We start from the raw sequence: 23,449 nt of genomic DNA, 5'->3' as shown, positions 1-23,449 counted from the left end.
AAAATGGCCGACATCCAATATGGCCGACGGCGTTGCCGTAATAATATTTTTTGCTCAACTAGTCATGATGCTCATCTGTACCGATTTTTAGGATTCTACGTCAAACTTCATTTTTGCCCGCGTCCTATCTCGCAATGTTAAAAAAAAACTGAGTGAGTGAACGTGCACGACGAGAGGAGTGCATTAGTGCATGGTTGGAGGTGCATAGGAGGCGAGCGCTTCGCGCTCGTTTTGTGCGCTCTTCTATTCGATTACAAGAGGCCCTTCGCCAGCCCTGATGGCGCTCGGGCCTAATGAGTCAAATAATGTCAGCGCTTTTGTGTAATTTGTAGATTAATTTCTAAAGGGGGCCTATGGTTGGTGGTTCGAATACTGGCTGCCACAAGTGCAGTCTGGTATGTTCTTGAGCAAGACACTTCACCCACCCACATTGCCTTTGTGAACGTAGTGAGAGACTGGTTGGTGGTGGTCGGAGGGGCCGATAGCACAGATTGGCAGCCTGACTACTCTTCCCCAGCTGTGGCTACAACAGTAGTTACACCCAGTGTGGAGTGAATGAATAAAGACTACATTGTGGCGTTTTGAGAAACTTGTCAACACAGGATTGAAAAGCACATTACAAATTAAAGCCATTACGAAACCACTACACGCACTCCTACACACATTACTGATCATAAAGACCACACGCCATGAAAACTTTGTGGCCATCGCCCTCCTTTGTCATTTTGTGACAAGCAAACGTTCATTACTGTTGTGTTTTGTCTGTCAAATATGTATGTAGTCAAGATTATAACATTACATTGTTATCTGGTATTTTATGTACATGCCTATTTATGAATTCATGTTATGTGAATGGCTCTGTGAAATGCAGCCACTTAATATGCTCTACACAAAATAAATACGTACAAAAATGGAAACAAATACATTTTTTTTATTTCAAACTTGTTTGGCTATGGTCCATTACAGCCTGCTGAGAAAGGCTTCAGGGGAGAGCGCTTTTCGCAATTTGTCTTCGAAGGCTTGGAGCCTCCCTGCCCCCTCCTCTGGTAAGTGTCTCACCAGTGCCGCCTCAATCATTTTCAATTCACTGTCCAAAAAGAACAAACACAGATTAGATGTTGCAGTGCACATTGAAATATGTCCATCAATTCTAACATAATAATCTAAACCATGGTTCATACAGTGCTTAATTTGATTCCCCGTTTGGGGGAACGCATTCCCCCAATTATTTTTTTTTCAGAGTAAAGGATCTGGCAAATGTTTTGGCCTGTTCCCCCAATCCATCACAGACCAAAAGTGTTCCTGAAAATACTAATTTACAAATTAAGCACTGGTTTGGCCCCCTTCTGAATTCTACAAGGGGCCTCTTGCAATGGCTGAAATCTCTCAGCCAGGGTGTTAACTGTCACCTAAATAAGATTGACATTTGTTAAATTCAACAACAACAAAAATTACAGAACCAAATGTAGCCTTCAATTATGTGGTGTCCTGTTTGATATATCGTCAGTAACTTGTTGCTGTTACAGTGACAAGATAAGAAACATCATTCGCCACATAGCATAATTGTCTAACGCATTTTTCCAGTTTTTGGAAAACATGTAAAAAAAAAAATTTTGAAACATTGTTTTTCTCTTATTGCCATTTTAACCATACAAAATGACTTAGTCAATTATGCTATGTGGCTAACAACATGTTGATGGCACACATGGTATGACTCGCAGGAGAAACTAATACAAATTGCTTTCTCTGCAATGTATTTAACTTCTTTAAACATTTCGTGGCCTATTTATCTGTTCAGGGTGATGTGCATTTATTCATGCATACACTGTAACTTGTGTGACTGACTAAAGCTAAAAACACGTTTGGTTGTCACTTACTGTTTGCAAATGGTCTGCCATTTTTCTTCCAGTTTTCGACAGCCTAATCTCGTGTGGTTTAACGTGACTTCCCTTTGTGGAGTAGGCGTGTCATGTAGTGACGTCACTTCACGACACGCCTACTTCACGGCACGCCTCTGTCTTGTAGGCCGCCGACAGATCCTTCTCCATCAATAAGAGGTGTCGTTAATGAAGGAGTCACACGGTTCTGATGGATTAATCATCAGAACCGGTTCTCCTTGTAGATATACTCGTTGCTACTCCATTGGGACAAAGAGCCACTACAAGGAGGCTGAAGAGCCACATGGGTTGCCGACCCCCGTGATTGGCCCTTGAATATGGTAGGCCCCTGGGCTCCAGCCCCTGCTATCCCATTGGTTCAGGCGGCTCTGGTGGATCACTGACTTCCTGATGGACCGGAGACGGTCTAGCGTCTAGCTGGGGAAGATCATCTCGGACACTCGGACTACAAACACTGGAATCCCTCAGGGCTGTATACTTTCCCCTGGCACTTCTACCTGTACACAATCTGCTGCACCTCCAGTCACCAGTCCGGACGTCACCACCATCATGGGGCTCATCTCGGATGGTGATGAGTCCACCTACAGGAGAGAGGTGGACCAGCTGGCATCCTGGTGCAGCCAAAACAACCTGGAGCTGAACGCCCAGAAGACAGTGGAGATGATCTGGGACTTCAGGGAAGACACAGCCCCACCGCCCCCCCTCGCTCTGACAAACTCTCCCACCCCCATCTCCATCGTGGACTCCTTCCATTTCCTGGACACCACCATCACCCAGGACCTCAAACGACCTCCAACCATCAGCTCCCTCATCAAGAAGGCCCAGCAGAAGATGTTCTTCCTGCAGCAGCTGAAGAAACGTAAGCTGCCAACCAGGCTACTGGTGCAGTTCTACACGGCCATCATTGAGTCCATCTTCATCTCCATCACCGTGTGGTACCCCAGCGCTACAGACAAGTATCGACTGCAGCGCATTGTGCGTGCTGCTGAGAGGGTGATTGGCTGTGAGCTCCCATCTCTCCAAGAGCTGTTCAACTCCTGGACCCGGAGGCGTGTGGGTCGGATCACAGCTGACCCTTCATGGACTATTCACCCCTCAGGAAGGAGGCTACGGTCCATCCAGACCCATAAACCCGCCAAGTAAACAGTTTTTTCTCCTCCGCAATCAAACTCATGAACAAAAAACAAGACCCAATAGCTTAGTTGCAGACTCATGGATGTGATAATACAATCCCGCTGTTGTTCTATGTCAAATTGTTGTTGTCTTACCAAAATTCACTTTTTATCTTACTTATTTAAATATTCTTTATGCGTGCCCCTATAGCCATATAATTTGAAGCTTTATAGCTTATTTTTTTAATCTAAATTCTGTGTTATATGTTTTATGTTGCATGAAAAAAACCTAGTTTGTTAACCTGTTTTCAAACAATGGCAATAAAAAACTATTCTGATTCTGATTCTGATTCTGATTTTTATATTTATTTCTAGCTTTCTTAATTTCTTTTACTTCCGGATTTTAAACTCTCACGATAGATACATATGTACATTCAGGGGGAGGGTGTGCCAGGTGTATTGTCTTAAATAAAGCTTGACAATGTGTGGCTTCAACAAGAAGGTGCCACAGTCCACACTGCCAGGATTTCAAAGAGAGAAGCCAATTTTGAGAGAAGCCTTCCTATGTTTCATGCAGCTGTGATAATACTAAAGTATCAAACACATTTGTGAAAAATAACATACATTTTCCGTTTTTCACGCAGTGTTTTTTTGGTTTGTCTCAGTATCTGCAGCTGTCACAAGCTCTCTGATTGGCTGTCAGGTACGCTCAATGCATATAGGAGGATCGGACGATCAAAAGCCAGGCTTCACACAAATATGCAGCTGTTGTGCTTGAGCCCGAACAGTCTGTGCCAGACACTGAGGTACGTTAGGGGTTACATTAAACAGGTAAACAGGTTAGTGATTTTTCGTTAGACTGACCTCTTTCTTCCTCAAATGCCCGGGCGTGGATCTGCAGTCGTGAATGCAGTGTTTAATAACTGAGGCAGCAGTCCCGAGCAGCCGTAGCCAGGCCTATATCTCAATCCTTTCCTAAGAGGAACCCAAAATAATCATTTTAAGCCCCAGAGGCTTGATGTTCACTTTAATTTAATAGTAGTAATAATTAGGGATGTCCGATCTTATCACGTGATCGGAAATCGGGCCCGATCACGTGGTTACAGACTCGATCGGAATCGGACAACACCTCCCGATCAGGACTCGGATATTTATGCGTGTCCATTCTCGTTACTTTTGATCAGATTTCGAGCTACCGCGAACCACTTTCTGTCCTCTCCCCCTGGCCCAGCGCCGCTGTCACTCACTCCACCTGCTGTGTCAAACCACTCGCACCATCGCTCAGTCCGTGTCCCCCTTCGTCTGAGAAATCCACAAATCCACACAAGTGCCAGCGCAGGAGAACAATAACAACATCTCCGATAACCCGTCCAGAGTTTACTGTAGGCTAAGTGAGGAGAGAGGAGTGAGAACGGACGGGAAGACAGGGCGGAGAGAGGACGGTAGAAGTAGCAAACAGCTGTTTTAATCCTATTACCCCGCTACATGTGATTAAACCATGCCTACTCAGACCCGCACTGAGCAGAGAAACCCTCCTCGCATTTCTGCGCAGATGTTTAAAAGTCTGTGATGGCCCGCTGCGCTCATACGTGCGCAAACGCTGAATGACGAGGGGAAACTTCGTCTCTATAACCTGATAACAACTGCCTCCTCTCTTAACCACCGCCTCCTCTCTTAACCACCGCCTCCTCTCTTAACCACCGCCTCCTCTCTTAACCACCGCCTCCTCTCTTTGCTTACCCCCGCGCTATGTTCAGGAGGTGAATTGAAGCACTTGTTGTCACTCCTGGTTGTCTTAAACCATTAGTTAAACACACACACTCTGTGCACGCCCACAGTAGGTGAGCCGTGCTCAAGCCACGGTGAACGGCGCGCGTGCACAGCTCGGATCTCGACCCCGTCCCGGTTTCCAGGCTATATCTACTTATTAAAGAGACTGTAATCAGGTTAACATGGCACATTTAGCTTTTGGCCAAATATATTGTGTTATTTAACTGTTTAGCCACATTACTGCTGTTATTTTTTCTGCGCTGCCAGACAGTTTTTTACATTGCAGTGCATAAAAAATGTATTGCCCAAGTTTTGTTTTCATTGCCAATCAACAAACACATTTAATAAAGAATGGGATTTTAGATCACCCTCTCTGTGTAAAACTATATTACACTCTAAAGACTAATAGTCTTGCTTACTTGAGAAAAACAGACAAAGTAGAGTTACTCTCTATATCCAAAACCATGAATGAAAACAAGTTGAATAATATAGTTTTGTTTCTTAATTTTTAAAATAATGTATTAGGTATCGGACATCCCTAGTAATAATTCATAATAATCTAGTTTAGTAAAGTTAATGTTACTTCCCTTCACCCTAGAGAAGTATTCTAATATGTCTCAAGCTCTCTATTTACCGGTCAATTTATATACGTGCCCTCACCTATGGTCATGAGATCTGAGTCATGACAGTCAAGACAAGATTACAGCAGATGACAGAAGAGCTGTCTCCGTGTGTGTATATATATAAAATACATGATGTATCAGCAAAAGTGGCTTCTCCGACCACCCCCATAACTCCCATGCACATCTCATTCATACAGGTTACAAGGACACGGTATGGGCTGGTAGGAGGCGATATAAAATCATCAACCTTTCACTTATAAGATGGTCTAGTACCTGAATAAATGAATACATTGCACCATGTTTTCAAAGATTACATCATTTTAATAACATCAATATACAGTACTTTGAGAAGTATTATCAATTACACCACAATGCTGACTGGGGACACTGGGAAATATCTGATGAACATTTGCTCACCTAAAATACAGACGACAATCAAATAACACAAGAAATAATACGCATACCGTTCTTGGTTCTTGATCCGTAACCATTCTGTCATCAGTAAACAGACAGTATTATTTGTTTCTTTTTTGTGAGTGTGTTTATGTGCGTGTGTGTGTGTGTGTGTGCGTGTGTGCATGTGAGTGCGTTCGTGTGTAATGGAAAAAAGAAAGAAAATAAAAAAAGCCGATTGAAAAATTATAATAATTGTTATCATTGTCATCATCAACACCATCATCCACACTGACATTATACTATATCTAATGATAATCACAATAATGATATTATGATTATTATATATATATATATATACATATATATATATATATATATATATATATATATATATATATATATACATACACATATACACATACATACATACATACATACATACATACATACATACATACATATACATACATACATACAACAACAATAACCCTATCAATAATAGCATAATAATAATGATAGTAGTAGTAGTAATAGTAATAATAATAATAATAATATTCATAATCAATGTCATGTTCAATAGTCTTATGATCACGAAATTACTTATTTTGTATTTTTTTTATCCATTTGTTCTCCACCATTCTGCCCCTGATCTATATCTGTATTGTTGTTGTTGTTTTACCCTAAAATGGGCTAAGGTGCATTAAAAGAAGGACAAGAAGTGCTGCCCTGGGCAGATATACTGTCCCTGTAAGCACCTTCCCACCGACCTGAGAGCGTGCATGCGTGCGTGTGTGTGTGTGTGTGTGTGTGTTATAATGAATGGTGTGGAGAGGAGTTACAAGGAGTTGGCTCTCAGACAGAGGAGAGAAAAAAACGGGACAGAAGAGTAAGAGACGGAGCAAAAGGAATTAGTTTAAAGCAATATCAAATCAGAAAGGGTGGGATTATAGGGTTTGGGTTCTGCTGAGTTACTGTAAGGGGGTGGTGTGTATTCCAATGTAGATCTAATAGATTACTAAAGATAAAGATAGAATCCAAGTTTAATTGAAAGAAATATATTTTATGACTGACATATTGGGGGGGGAATGGGGTCATGGCTCCAAAGGACCACAAGTGTCACTCTTTTCATAACACTGTTATTATAAATGTCCTGATAAAAGTCATGGATGTTAACGCATATCTAAAAATTCAGACCATTTGACAAAACTATGACAGATATGCAGCGTGTTAAGTGAGGGTTAAGTGAGAGCCTCACTTCCTAATTTTAAAAGTCTCTTGGATCTGTACAGTTTGCATCTACAATACATTGTCCAACTAAACAGTACCAAATAATATCATTTTCTCAGGGTTCGGATTATTATTACTTATTATTATTTAAACACAACTTGTACTGTTGATGTATTTGCACACAAACAAAAACATTTAAGTCTGCAGTAACTGATAATAATCAAACATTTAATGTGTATGTTGTTTGTGTGGGGGGGTATTGGGGTATTTGTCACTTAGGTGGTAATCTATTCTCAACTAAAGTTATATGAACTCATTGGCTAAATAATGTCCCTTCAGAGTCAAGTATGAGATTGCGTGCATGCCAATGTAAATTCAATTGGAACGGTCATGTGTGTACATGAGCATACAAAGTGGTATCATGAGACTCTGCACAAAGACAAATCTATCCCATTCCCACTGGACATCCAGGCAGCAGAAATGCATCCGGAACGGGGCTGTCCAACTTGCAGATGATTTTATAGATGCCTTTTTTCCAGCAGGGGTCGCAGTCTCTGCCAGTCCAGATAGCAGCATAGAATTCCCTCAGGGCGACTTCAGAAACTTTGATGAATCCATCTGGGACCTGAACATAAAGCATAAGCTGAATTCACACCAACCTGACGCACTCTCACTGTCTGGGGGGCAGGGTGACTATATTTGTAATTGCAGTAATTCTGTAAAAAAACATAAACTGCTTATGAAACCGAGCAAACACACAAACATACAAAACATAACATTATAGTTCATTATAATACACATATAAAAATACATGTGTGCAACTATAATAAAAATATGTGCTAGTTAAATGAGCTGTGCATGAGCAAATACTGTAGAGAAAATACAAGTTGAGTATAACATCAGTCAAACATCATGTAAATGTGCCAAACACATTTGCGGTATGGGGAATCACTGTCTTTTTGATCACGCGTTCCAAAATAAATCAAAGGGTTAATTGCAATGCACTCACTACTGCTATTGACACAAGCTAGTGACAGCAGCTTATACACTCACTGAGGAGGCTCAGTGCCTGCTGAAACTGAGATTCATTCATGCATTAGTCTCCAGTCGGTTAAACTATTGTAACGGCCTGTTCACTGGCCTTTCCAAATGAGCTGTTCGACAGCTGCAGTTTATTCAAAATGCTGCTGCTCGAGTCCTGACCAGAACCAGGAAATACGACCATATTAGTCCAGTGCTCCGGTCTCTGCACTGGCTTCCTGTCACTCAAAGAATAGATTTTAAAATAGCTCTGCTAGTTTACATGTCTCTTCATGGTCGGGCACCAAAATATATAGCTGACGTGTTAATGCCGTATGAAGCATCTCGGGCCTTGAGATCCTCAGGGAGGGGTCTCCTGGTGGTTCCCAGAGTCACCAATAAAAATGGTGAGGCTGCGTTTCACGCAGCAAAAGTCTGGAACAGCCTCAGTGAGGATGTGAAACAGGCCACAACTCTTACTATGTTTAAATCCAGGCTGAAAACATGCCTATTGTTGCCTATGGCACTTGATGGTATTTTAACGACTTTTAATATATAGTTTTAATATACCCATATTTTTTTGTATATTTTTATGAATGCATTGGTTGATTTTATTAATTGTTATTTTTTTATTGTGTTTTTGGTGTTGCTGTGAGGCACATTAAGTTGCCTTGTAATGTAATGTGCTGAATAAATAAATTTGCCTTGACTTGCCTTTTAAACATATAAAGGAAAGATTTATCTTTGCTGTGTTTCCATGTGGCCTTTGGTAGAGTCAGAACTCTGATGGGACCAGTCCAACAGTTGTAATCAGGAACCTTAATAAGTATGCCCTTTTGTTCATGCAGACTAAGTAGCCATGTGTTCTGGGTCCCAGGCACGTGCATCTTTTGTTCCATGCCTGATGCGCCTTTTTTTCTCCATACCATTCATTTATTTATATTGCATTCTGTTGAATCAAAGCTTTCCCATGGTCCTTACCATTGGCTCTGCTCCAATAATCCTTATTAGCCTTTTTTTTCAGGTGAGACACTACAGGCAAAACGAAAAGTTTTCAGGGTTGGGCCAAATTGATCTCTAAACATATAAGCTTTCACATGGAAACCAAAAAAATACCTAATCATCATAATAACGTGCTTCAATATTGTACTGTGTACTTGTGGATCATGTGTTCTCACTTGTGTCCTTAATAAGGACACAATATATCCGAGCTTGATATATTGAGTTTTGAATGTCAAAAACAAGGGAAAATTAAATGTTTTACAGATTTTTCCAAAAACAGCTAAAAAAAAAAAAAAACTAAACAACTTATTCAAAATACCCTCAGAAAAAGTCTCAGTAACTCATATTTCAACTAGGTAAAACCATAAATTTGAATCTGGCTCAATCCGTACCCCTAACCCAGATTTTGTTGGCTAAAACATTTTAGCATTTTTAGGCATAAAATGCTTTACTTCTACACAAAAAATATTTTTGGTCATATTTATGCCAGTAATATACAGTAAAAGTTTCAAATTGATATCTTTAAATTTAAAAATTTTCCCTATTCACCTGCAGTGGCTCGCCTTAATCAATCCAATCCGAAATGTACATTTGTGTGTTTTCAAGGTCCCACTCATCAGCCCTGCAGCGGAGCAGCGTTCAGAGAGAGGAGGTGTGAGTGAGAGCAGAGGCAGGCTCCTGCTCTGCATTTTGTGCAGAAGAACTCTTTTTCTTTAGCCCCTGTTTTCAGCCACAACCCAATGAAGTAAGAGAAATGGGGGAGACAAACAGTTAAGTAAAAGTCATGCTGGGAAACACTTCTTGTCCCTTGTTGCTGCAGACCACAGCAGTCCACGGGCTGATGTGCAATAAACAGATCACAGTAAGAAGATGCACCGAATAGATTCCAAAACAAAGCTTATAACTGATTAAAAAAAAAAAATTAAACTGTTAAATGATGAAAATATAATAGGGACCCATGAGTGGAGGAGAGTCCAATGGAGACATGACAGTGGAGGTGCAGCGTTCTGCAGCCAGAGCCTGTTGGTATTGCCAAGCACGTACCTGGTACACATTGCTTTTGTTGTAGTGCATGTTCAGAATGCGATATAGCTCTGTGCTATGGTCAACTCGCAGCCGTCTGTCCTTGTACACATGTGCTCCATCGTCTCTACATTTAAACACACACAAACATTTTTGGACATTTAGGTCAGGGGACTGGATTGAGAAGGTCCAACCCGCACAATACCCTCAATACATAGACAGCAAACCCCCCATATTAGGCTACGTGTTAATGGGGCTCTTTTCTAAATGCTTACTTTGATATTTACACCAAACCACTTCAGGTGTTTGTTTGTGTTGACTAACGCACAGAGGTGAAAGTGGATCTACAGTCTTGGATCTTCAGCAGCTCCGGCTTGTGGGTTTCTGACACAGTGGCGAGAAAAAGTCAGTACACCGTTTGGAATTTCTCACATTTCTGCCTAAATTGGTCTCTAAATGTGGTCTGATCTTCACCAAAATCACAGGAATGATTAAACAGTGTCTGCTTAAACTAATACCACCCAAACATTTACATTTGATCATACTTTTATTGGCCATAATATACACCGCCTGAATCTCACTGAACTAAAAAGGAATGGTCCAAGATTCATCCTGATCGTTGTGAGTGTCTAATGTCCAACTACAGAAAAACAGTTATTGCTGCAAAAGAAGGACCAGCAGCTATTTTATACAGGGGTTCACTTACTTATTCCATGTTGCGAATTTCTAAGGTTATTTCACTTTTGTTGGTTCACCTGCCAAGGGGTCTTCCATCTGCACGCTAAAATACGTTTTGCAGCTGTTAGACCAGCCAACAATGTTCGTTGCTCTGGGAATGTAACTTTCAAAGTGGAACTATCACTAAGAAGCAAAATTTCTGGCAAGCATTGTATCGCTTTAGATAATATTTGAGAGAGTGTGTTTGATACTCTCTTCCACAAAGAATTAGAGTTTGGGCATTCCCATACTAGATAGATAAATGATCCAACTGCATTTCTATCACATAGCGTGCAGTTAGGTGAGGGAAGGGTCCTATTTTGTGTAAGGTATAGGGTGTAAAATAAGTTTTGTGTATAAAGTTAAAATGAATCGCCTGGTGATTTGGATTTCTTGAGGAGAATTTTATATTTTGAAAAGTAGTTTTCCAGTCTAGTTTTGAGCAATCGCAGTCTGTTTCCCACAGCTTAATAACTTGCACCGAAGGATCTTGGGCTTCCTGTAGAAGGGCATAAATTCTAGAAACAACCTTTATTTGATTTTTTTATCACGTTGTGAACTGGGTGAACAGGAGGTTAGGTATCCCACGGGACCCCGCATGTGCGCATTGCGGTTCGTAATTGTAAATTTAAAAAAAAGGATGTTCCAGGTAAGTTATATTTGTTCTGCAGTTCTTGGATGGTCAAAACGCCCGTAAAATTGCATATATAAGATAGATAAGATGGTACTTTATTGATCTCACAGATGGAGAAATCACCTGAATATCACCTGAAATATATAGTTCTTGGCTCCACTGAGGAAACCAGACTGGAGAATTCCCAATTTTGAGACCATAATTTGAGAAAACTGGTGAATGAAAGTCCTGTCCCATACGTGTAATGGAAGAAGAGCAGATTTCCCCCAGTTTACCTTGTAGCCAGAGATTATGCTGAAAGTTTTGAATAGACTAAGGAGATGGGGGACAGACTGAGCCACATCTTCTATGTATAGTAAAATATTGTCACATCGCATATAGGGATATAAAATGAGGTGTATTGAAGATCGAGATTGGCCGGTGAACAACTAATTGGACTGCCTGTGCTACCGGCTCCAAACTAAGAGCAAACAGAAAAGGCGACAGAGGGCAGCCCTGTCGCGAGCATTCTCGTTTTCTTCTCCTTCTTTAATGTGCATAATGCGCAAATTGTTGCGCCTGCTTCGATCTTCTGATGAGACTAGTTTGTTTTCCAACTCTGCTATTCTGTCAGCAAGTTTATTAATGAGGTTCTCATTATTTCCAACACGGCCCTGTAAGGTGGCGACTGTGGCCCATTGTTTGTCGATTTCTTGGGCGTGTTTGGCAAGTGTATCATGGATTGAGCCTAGCTGACTCTCTGGAAATTCAATTTTTTCTTTAGATTTCTTCTCGGCTTCCCCGAAAAGGGGAGGAAGAGGAGTGAGTCGAGGTATTCCGCGGTGAGTTGAGTCGAGGAAGATTCTACCATTTTCGCTACTTTGGGGGCTCTGAAGCGCGTAGGACGAGGCATAAGCGGACAATGTGAGAGATTACTCCATATATCACTTGCATATAGGGCAAACAAAGTCAAGTTGTGTGGATGACTTAATGGTCTGGGGGAGTTTCGGTCCTACTCCGCCATCTTTGATTCAACTTCCTGAATCCAAGATGGCACCATACTTCACTGTTTAACTTTGGGTCTAGCAGGTCGTTACCGATTTGTATTTCTTTTTTTTTTAAATAAATCACCGGTAATCAATGCAATTTGTAATTTAGCATATACCAGGTCTACAGTTATAAGTCCAGGATTTGCCTTGGTTTTATGGCACGACCATGATGGCTCGCCTCAGTCTCTTTCACTGGAGTGAGATCAGGTGGCTGCACCTCCGGCACAGCATCTCCAGTGGTCTGATGTTCCATGTTAGTCTGGGGCTGTCAAATAGTGGCTGTAGTGGGAGAGTTGTCTTGGGCGCAGTGAAGGTGTCGGCGGTTGCGCCTTAAGATCTGTCCGTCGCTGGCTCATATCGAGCTTGTACACTTGTCATCTTTCTGCACTTTATTGGTGGTGCTGTGTATTTTTTTGCGCCATTTTAGCACTTAAGTACAGTCGAACTGAAGTCCTATGACCCAACACCAGAGAACATCACCTGTCAGTCGAGTACTTTATCCCTCCGGAGATCAAATTCACAAATTCCAGCGAAATGTGAAGTGTGCTATTAGAGAAGATAGAACCGTAGACCAGGTGTACACCAATATAGCAGATGCATACAGAGCCCAGGTCTACCCCCACCTGGGTCTGTCGGATCACCACTTCCTTCTGTTGCATCCACGACATGCGCCTAAGATCAGGAGTGCTGGGACTGCTGTTAGAACAGAATATGGCCAGAGGATGCTATTCCTAGGCTTCAGGACTGTTTCTACAGAGTGCAACAACTTATCTGAGCTAGGCATTGTGCTTTCCATTGTGGAGACCAGGAGGCGCATAGCTATGCCAGGGCTGCTCCGAGGAGAGCCATCAATACTGTCAAGCAACAACACAGGAGACGTATTGAAGCCAGATTTGAAACCACAAATCCTAGGCAAGTCTGGGAGGGCATCAGGGCCATCACAGACTACGAGAGGAAGTCAACACCCCCCTGTACCACCTTGGCTGAGGACCTAAACCTCTTTTATACCCGTTATGCCCCAGTCCTAAGCACACACAAGATGTGTTTTTCGTCGCATTAATATCAGGAAGGCACCCGGACCGGATGGAGTGCCGGGCTGGGTGCTCAAAAACTGTGCTGCGGAGCTTGGGGAGCTTGCGGATGTCTTCTCTATAATCTATAATACCTCGCTGTCAACATCATGGGTTACAGTCTGCTTTAAATCCACCACAATAGTCCCACTCCCCAAACAGACTAATGTCACATGTCCAAACAACTACAGGCCTGTGGCACTCACCTCCATCCCAGCCAAATGTCTGGAGAGACTGGTCATCAAACATATTAAAGCTGCCATACCACCATCACATGATCCATACCAGTTTGCCTATAGGGAGAACCGAGGACACCATCGCAGAGTGTCAGAGTGGACAATAACAACTCCTCCACCCTTGTCATCAACACCGGGGCCCCCCAAGGGTGTGAGCTGAGCCCCCTGCTCTACTGCTTCGCGTCTTTCCAGTCATTGTCAAGTTCGCAGACGACACCACAGTTCTCAGACTCATCACCAACGACAATGAGACGGACTAGAAGAGTGAAGTGCAACATCTGGCATTGCGGTGCGACAACAATAACCTGGTCTTAAACATCAAAAAGACCAAGGAAATCACTTTGAACTTCCACAGGAACAGACCAAACAACTGCAGACCTCTCTTTAATGGCTCGGAGATGGTGGAGAGGGTGAGCAGTTTTAAATTCCTGGGGGTGACAGTAGTAGAGGGCCTATCCTGGGCCCACCCTTATTGCCTCAGCAGTGGGTGTCATGGTTGTAGGGGGAGCAAGGAAATAGGATTGCAACAAAAACTAGTGGTGTTTAATGACTGGCAAAATCCAAAATAACAAAATCCAGAGATGGCAAAATGGTGAAATAAAACTCTAACAAACTGGGGCTGACATAGACAATAAACTGACAAAGGACAAGGGAAACACAGGGGTATAAATACACAAGGAAACCTTGGCACAGGTGTAACACATCATGGCGGGGCAGGCAATTAACACGGGTGAAGTAAAGCACAGACTTCCCGATCCATGCACACCTCCTCCAGCTGTTCTGGGGGACCCCGAGGTGACACCAGGCCAGCTCGGAGACATAGTCCCTCCAGCATGCCCTGGGCATTCCGAGAGGCCTTGTCTCTACAGGACATGCCTGGAACACCTCCCGCGGGAGGCGACCAGGAGGTATTCGGAACAGATGCCCAAGCCACCTCAGCTGGCTCCTTTCAACGTGAAGAAGTAGCGACTCTACTACGAGCTCCTTCCAGGAAACTGAGCTCCTCACCCGATCTCTGCAAAGGAAGCTCATTTCGGCCGCTTTCATCCGCAATCTTGTCCTTTCGGTCATTAACCAGATCTCATGACCATAGGTGAGGGTGGGAACATAGACTGATCGGTAAATCGAGAGCTTTGACCCCTGACTCAGCTCCCTCTTCACCACAACAGTCCGATACATCCCTGACGCCGCACCGATCCGTCTGTCGATCTCATGCTCCATCCGTCTCTCACTCGTGAACAAGACCCTGAGATACTTGAACTCCTCCACTTGAGGCAAGGACAAAACATGGGGGGGGGACAACGCCTCTACTACTTGAGGAAGCTGAGGAGTAGCCACATCTCCAGACCTCTGATGATGAATTATTACAACTGTGCCATCAGTAGCGTTTTGACATTTTTCTTCTCCAAGAATTAGAAAATTAGATGGTCAAAACACATATTGTCTCAATATTTCCTTCATTTTTTACTTATAATTACTTCTTTTACCTTTACTATTTAAGTTTACCTAAATACTGACTACTAATATTTTATTTTTACACCTTTGGACATAATAATAAGGGATTACACTTATATTACAAGCCTGCATTATCTTAGCATACACTACAGTTATTATTCATTCACTCCATTCTTGGTGGTAGTAAGCCACTATTGTTGCCACAACTGCCCTGGGGTAGACTGACAGAAGCGAGTCTTCCATCTGTAATACCACAATCAAGCATTTGCCGCATTCACACGAGCAAGGTAATCAAAGTATTTTGCCCAAGGACACAACTGTAGGAGAACTAATAGAAGCTGGTGCAATAGTGCAGGTGTCATAGTAGTAGGTGTTGCATAGCAGTAGTAAACTTACAGTGTCAGAGCCTCCTGCACTGCCTGACGTGCAAAGCGTTCCATCTGAATGTAGAAGAACTCTCTGAAGTTACTGAACCACTTGATCATCTGCGAGGTGACACAGCGGTTGAACTGCATACAAGAAACACACACAAAAGCCTGATTCAAAGGATCTTGCTTTGACTTAAGGTTAAGTTATACTTTATTGATCCCGATAGGGAAATTCAAAATTCTGCATTTGACCCATCATCAATGCTGCCGGGGCAACCTGAGCAGTGGGTAGCCAGGGTAAGTCAGAGCTCAGGGACCCATCCCCAGATATCGAGCCAGGCTAATTGTCAATATCATATGGCTGGAGGATTAACTTTTGGATTGTACATGTTTTTAGTGGTAGGGGAAACCAGAGTACCCAGAGGAAACCTATGCAGACTTATACAGTTAGTGTAACAACCCAAAATCCTCCCTCCCTCCACCCTCACTCACACCCCCCCCTCACACTCATTAAGACAAAAAGGTTGTTTCCTGCCATATTAATATCCGGTACCTACAATGTAATATCAATCAATGCAGTGTGCAAGGAATTAAGTCCGGGAAGCACTGCCCGAACCAGTGCCTTTCCGAAACCACATCCACTGCAATAGGGATGCGTTTTCTGCTGGTCCACTGATAGTACTAACATTTACCAGTTAATTTGACTTAAGTTAATTGCGTTCAAATTTATTCGTAACTGTTTTTCTTTTCCTTTTTTTCCTTTTTTTTCGGACACTATCTTCACCGGACCAGGTTGTTGGCGAAATTAAATGGTTTAAAAGGTTCTTAAACCAAGTCCAGTCCAGATTATGTCGAGGTAAGGCTCAGCAACAGACACCTTAACCCATATGTTCCATTGGGGCCTTTTTTGCCACTTTTTGTAATTTTTTGCTCTGAACTTGGCCATAGCTTTTCCATATTTGAGATATTTTAATATATATATATTTTTGTCTCGTTTGTGTGTTTAGTCTTTTGTGTTATTTGTCTAAATTGTTTGTCTTGTCATTGTCCAATCCAATCCAATCCAATTGTCCCTTGTCTTATGTATTATAAAAAACAAACGTTGTATGTAAATTGAAGAGGAATGTACATTTTGGTTTTCTTTCCCCTCCCCCTATTGTACAAGGGACACTGTTTACTCTTGGCTATTACTTGGATGGAAGACCAGTTTTCTGTTTGCCCTGCCATTGTGCTATTTTTTAATTGCATAATAAAAACAATGAAGTGCTCATGTACTTCATGCCACTTTTTTGACGGCTGTAAAAAATATGGTAGATGAACATTTTTTGAAAGTTTGAAAAAATATCAACAGATTTAAAAAGAAATAACAAAAAAGTAGCATACAAAATGGCAAATTTTCCATATAAAAAGTGAGTTTGGGCAGAATTTGGATGTACATTTTAAAACACCCTTGGGTATGACAAAGATCAGTAGTAACTTTGATTACGATAGTTTTTTAGTTTTTATGTAAAGTAAGAGTAAGAGTTTTCACATGTTCTCCCTAATGTTACATTAGTGGCATTTCATGCCCCATTGAGTCCCATTATAATCATCGCTCTGCCGTCACACGATAAAATCATAAATTTGTGATTATTTGTGTTTTATCTAATAAAGGAGGAAACATTTGTGATTTTCTATGGGAAAAACCTAATATCACAGTGAGGCTGTTTCTGTGGAGTTATGAGGCTCATGGAGGATATGCTTGTACGGGGCGTTGAGGGAGGTCTGTGGGGAGGTTGGAGGGTTTTTGAGTTGGGGGTGGTTGTCCATGGTGGGGGCAGTTGTCAGGTGTTTTGTTTACAAAGTTCTTTACAAATACTGTATGGCTGTAATCAAGCAGCTCTATATATAACATACCTAAACACAGATTATAAAAAATAAACACACGCAAATCCCCCAAACACCCCCCAGACCCCCCAATCACAAGTACACCCCGTCCCAGGCAAGTGTATCCTCTACACACATACACTCCGCCCGGGCTAGCATCAAAAATAAAAAAGTTTAAGCTTAAGTCTTTGATTGACAGGCTCTGCTGTGGAGACTCGAAGCTAGTATGTCTGCCCTGTCAGGGCGGGGCTTTCTGCTTATTTGCCCTTTTAAGGAACATGCGCAGTAGGAGAATCAAGGTGCACCACCGTGTTGAAAAATATAGTATCGGTGATGCATCGTCACGCAATTCTCGTATCAATCGATCAATCAATCCCCAGTTTTGTTGGTTTCATTTACTGGTTTCCATTCAAAGTTACATAATCACCATACAACACCACAAGCACATTAGTGAAAAGCATATAATAAGACAGACAGACAGACAGACAGACAGACAGACAGACAGACAGACAGACAGACAGACAGACAGACAGACAGACAGACAGACAGACAGACAGACAGACAGACAGAATGTATTTCATGCAAATCTAATGAAGGTGGACTAGTTTACTGACTAGTTGTTTCAAAGTAGTAAAAAAAATCGCAACAATCATCTAGTACTTCAATATCGGGATATATTGTATCATATTACAATCTATGTATCGGGATGCGTATCGTATCGCCAGAGGCTAGGCAGTATGACAATATGATGCAAATAGCTTCTGACCAGTATGCTAAAGCAGAGTGCTAAAGCCCCAAAAAATATACATTTTAGAAAAAATGTAAAGGGTAGCACATCAGTAGCACATCAGTAGTCCGTATTTGTAACCAAATAAAGAAATATGTGAGTACATCTGTCTGGATATGAACTACTGATGTGCAACCCTTTACATTTTTTCTAAAGCTTCTGACCAGCTTAAGATGTCTTTTTCCTTCCCATTTGTGTGGGAGATTATAGCTGTATAATAATTCTGCACACATGATTTAGAGCATGGACCTACTTTTGGCGACACTTGCTCTCATTACAAACATCATGTATACTGCAGAGTCCTTGCTTTCTAGTGATTTTTTATATTTTTGATAACTTAGTTATCTCACCCGTTGATGCTATATATTTTTTGTGTGTGTAGCAGCGTGCAGTTTTGTCATTTTACTTCAAAATGTACAAAATTGAAAAGCCCACTAACCTTTACATCAGGAAAATACATTTTGAGAGCACTGGAGCTGGGGTAGCGAGTGTAGAAAAAAAGGAGTTTTGCCTTTTTCAGATGGCATGGGGATAAACCCTCCTGACTGTAATCCAAGTTAAGGTCAACCAATATATATAATATATATATATATATATATATATATATATATATATATATATATATATATATATATATATATATATATATATATATATGTGTATATATGTATATGTATATGTACACGTGTGTGTGTATATATGGCTAAGATCTGGCATGTTTATATGTATGTGTTTTACCATGTCCGTTCTAATCAAATAAATAAATACAAGAAGTAAAATTTTCACAGAAGCAGTGCACAACAATGCATTACACAAGTCAAAGTCAATATATGCTTGGTACCAGGTTTTAGATTAGCTGCTATTCATTACCTGTTTCTCTAACAAAGCAATAAATAACTTAATAGGAGGACTAGATTTACATACAGTGTCATATCAATGACTGACTCTCTCACCCACTCTCGTTCCCCTCATCAAGGATTCAATGCATGTTTCGTTTAAAATGTGCAGTGTGCATTAAGTGAACTGAATCAATTAGGTAGATACTTTTCTTAATGCAGCACCAAGATGTAATTGCTCTTCTAATACATTTTCAAAGGATATCCCAGATGTGAAGTAGAGGTCCATGGTGCATCCAGTTCCTCTCATGCCCACCTCAATTCGCGCTTCACTTTTCCTCGGCTCTTGAAGTCCAATCATAGGCACAGGTGGGAGGAGCGGTGGTCCCGTATTCAAATGAAAGCCTTTGGTTGGTTGCAGGAGTTGCTGTGAAAGGGTCCTAGAAAAGAGTTCCTGCATGTTGAGGTGCAACAGCGGAAGTGGGCCCATTGATTGGAGGTAATGAGGAGAAGGGATGGCACAAGGGGATGCGCTTGGCCGGGAAGGAGGAGCAAGCAGAGGAGGCTTGGAAAGGCAGACAGTGGGCGGGGGGTACTGTGGCAGAAGCTTCCCACTCACACCCGCAGACATCTGGACGTCAACTGGTTTAGATGGTTCAATCGACTGACCTTGAGTGTTTTCATTGTCTTTGTCATCCGCTCTTTGTGCTCCCTTATATATTTTCTTCAGAACTCCACACTCCCACTTTTCATTAGTTTCATCCAGGAATGACAAAGCAGCAGGTGGCGAGGAAGAAGCGAATTCTGGAGCTTCAGTGTAAAGAACTCGGTCAATGATCCTGGCCACTGCACTTCTGAGTTCAATCTTCAAAAACTGCACAAACTTGGCTTCTCCATCACAGTCTCCACTGAAAGAGTCGGTGTCGTTCCACCAGTGTCCCCGTGGAGAGTTAAGACCCTCTTGCTCTTTTTTTGATACATTTGCAGAAGGCTCTTCTTCAGCGTATACCCCTTTGTCCTCTTCTTCTCTGACGTCTTGCTTTCTCCATTTTGTCTTATTCTCATTTAATGCCTTCCACACTTTTTCCTGCAGAATCTGGAGCCTCGCCTTTAGATCTCCCACTTGCTCTTTTAGTTCCATCTCGTCTTTTCTCTTCTTTCTGCCCCAATGTTCAAATTCTTCATTCTTACTTTTGCTCTCTGCTTTCATCTTCTTCATTGGTGGTGACTTTTTCTGTGAATCAAAATCTTCTCCCAACTTGTTTTTAACTCCTAATTTAGTTTTGTCTGAAATCCCTCCCTCTGTGTCAGTATTCATTGTGTCCTTATTTTCATTTGCCCTATGTTTTGCCTCCAAAATTTTCTCTGGGTGTGTCTGAAAGCTAATATTCATCCGAATTGTTTGTCTAGGGGCTGTTTGGAGGTCTTGAATCAGAGGATGCCTTTGAGTCTGCTGGCAGTGGAGTGCGGGTAGATGAACACAGCAGGAAGGTACAGTGGACAGGTTGATTTTTTGAGGAGTCTTGTCAAAAATATCTCCATAGGAAGCCATCAGTGCTGCAACTGTTTGTCTTTATTTCTACACAGAGAGAGAAACAGAACAGTGTATCATCAATATTATTCTGTATAAATATTCAGAGAAAATGACACACATCACAATTGATAATACAATATTTTAAAGTATTCTACTCATGATTTTGTCTTTTACTGGTTTTATTACAAAACAAGACTGTAGAGCAGTCTTGTCAAAACACAATGGGTTTTCTTGCTTCTCACCCCTTTAGTTTGATGCTGTTATTGAACCTTTTAAACGCTATCAAAGATTACCTTCCACACTGTCAGTGTATCATGTGCACTGTAGGCCGTGCCATTCAAGTTTGCTCCACTGATTAAGGGACTACAAAATTACATTTACAGTGGTGCAGTCAGTGGGGCGACAGTGGCACAGGTGGTAGAAGGTCGGAAGGTCAGGCGTTCGAATCCCGGCTCCAGCAGGTGCAAAGCACTTTGCGTGCCTAATGTTGAAATACACTATGTAAGTTGAGACCATTACCACTAATATCATTAGTGCAGTTTGAGCCCGTAACCAAAAGTTCTCCACTGAAATACAGCCTTTTTTTATATTATCTGGCGAGTACTTAAAAACTGAACTATATCCATACCCTGATACTGCCATAACTTAAAGGCTAGTCTGTACTTCAGTGTGAAGTTCACACTGAAAGCACCTGGCAGCCAATAAGTGATCATGCAGCTGTGCAGATGCAACTTAACTTTTTATGTTAACATAAGTAAAATGCATTATAACATGAACGCAGAGGAGAAGCGTGGCAATTGGAAACTAGAAAACAGGCTTCATGCATAAATCGTGGGACCTCTCAATCCGACACAGAACAAAAGAAAAATGAGGATTATAAATGCATCACACACCACTGCCACTGACTAAACTGAAAGCTCCTCATGTATGTGCGAGGAAACGATTGTGTTGCAACTGAAGTGCGGTATCACAAGAGGTGTTACAAAGAATATACAAGCTGTGTAACTAATAAGACAAGCGATGAAAGTAAAGATTTAGATTACTTATGATGAATATTTGTGATTATTCTAGTGCAATCTGATTACCTCAAATGGAGCTCAGTCTCAAAGCTGATAATTATCAGAAGTTTCTCTGTCCTTGATGTCTCAAATATTATAAATCTTTTTCAACAACAAAAATTGAGCATAGTTATAATCTGTCTGTTATGAGATCATTTTAGACTAGATTTGTAATTTTTAACTTATCAGTTTCCCGTTGCTTCACGCAGGTTGCCAAAAGTCTGGGAGAATGACAAAGCATACAGAGCATTTCATTCAGGCACGGCTCACTGGAGGACAGGGAATCTTCATGATGAAGATCTCTGCTCTGAGAACACGTGGTCATGGAGGATACAGGTCAGTAATTCTTTAGTTGACTGTGAAAAAAATAAACATAAACTGACTTCCATTAAACTTCAAGGCACAAACAGTAAGGCAGGTCGTCTTATGACCAGGCGGTAGATGCACAATTACACAATTTACACAGATCAAAAGCTGTAGACTGAAGCTTATGCTTATGTGCTTGTGTTTTATCAGTGCGTGTGAGTTTAATCTCTAAAGCTGTTTTTCAGGGGTTGCCACAGTGAAACAATCACTCAGTACCACTGTTCCCGCTTAATCCTACTTTAAATAGGCTATCTAAGAATTAATTATTTAAATGCCCTCCCTCCACTGTTTACACATGCCAGATGGTGGCGCTGCCAATGTGCTTATACCAAGATCAGATTAGCTTTTCAAAGCCTCTGAAAAGCTGCATCAATTTTGGGCGCTGAGTAAAATCAGAGCTATTAAGTGCTGGATTTAGTGGGAAAATAAACCAACTACAGCATCACCATCCTCACATATAAAAATTATTTTAAAAAATCTAAAATTATTGCCATACTATGTAAAATAAAACCTCTGTGAATGAAAACGCATTATATATACAATACAATTCCCTCATCCTTCCACACCTTAGCTATTGTGTGGAAATATGGGGGAATACCTATAAAACTAATACACATCCTATCTTTTTATTGCAAAAGAAAGCTGTTAGAGTGATCAGCCATGCAGAATACTTGGCTCCAACAAGTCCACTTTTTATTAGACTAAATATCTTAGAATTGCATGATCTTGTTGATGTTTACACAGCAGTTGTGATGTACAAAGCTCACAATCTCAGGCTCCCTCAGTGTTTACAGGAGATGTTTCAAACTAGAGAATCTATATACAACCTTAGAGGAACTGATCTGCTACAGAAACCTCTGGCGCACAGTAATACTAAGAGGAGGAGTTTATCAGTCAAAGGCGTTGATCAATGGAACAGTTTATCTATTCAACTTAAGGCTCCAAAACTATTAAAGCATTTCAGAAAATGTATAAGTTAAACATGATAGAGAAGTATAGAACACTTGAATGAAGACCATTAGAAAAGAAGTCGATCGAGGAAACATAGCATCATTTTTGATTGTTGAAGTTTAAGTTTTGTGCTTAAGTGTTTCCATCGTTGGTTTTAGAGAAAGTGTATAATGTGTCTCTTTGGACACAGAGTCACAGTTTGTAAAAGGGGTTGGGCAGAATAAGTCTTGGCTTCAGCCTAAACCCCTTTCGGTCAGGCATCATTTAGATTAAATTCTTAATGTATGTGTTTTCTTATTGTATAATGTCTAAGATCTTTGGAAAACATGTGACATGTGATTTAAATGTTCATAATGACCGAAGAAAATAAATTAACTAACTAACTAAAAAAAAACTAAAAAAAACATATCTATCATCATGGGCCATTGATTCCATGGCTTCTTTTATTATTACTTCACACATTACTTTTTGG

General features: G+C 41.2%; 1 protein-coding gene across 1 annotated transcript; it reads right to left on the bottom strand.

The window, feature by feature from the left end:
• Positions 1-7,293: 7,293 nt before the first annotated feature.
• prox3 (prospero homeobox 3) lies at positions 7,294-20,653 on the bottom strand. Its single transcript, XM_079580211.1, has 5 exons — positions 19,334-20,653; positions 18,672-18,779; positions 15,608-15,720; positions 10,093-10,198; positions 7,294-7,651 (listed from the first exon to the last, which is right to left on the bottom strand). Exons 1-5 carry the CDS (start codon positions 20,618-20,620, stop codon positions 7,472-7,474), a joined length of 1,794 nt encoding a protein of 597 aa, XP_079436337.1. The 5' UTR covers positions 20,621-20,653; the 3' UTR covers positions 7,294-7,471.
• Positions 20,654-23,449: the final 2,796 nt, after the last annotated feature.

This window comes from Gobius niger (assembly GCF_951799975.1).
Source record: "Gobius niger genome assembly, chromosome: 21".
NCBI lineage: Eukaryota > Metazoa > Chordata > Actinopteri > Gobiiformes > Gobiidae > Gobius > Gobius niger.
Note: the sequence above shows the minus strand (reverse complement) of the source record. Positions and strands in the feature narration are given on the sequence as shown.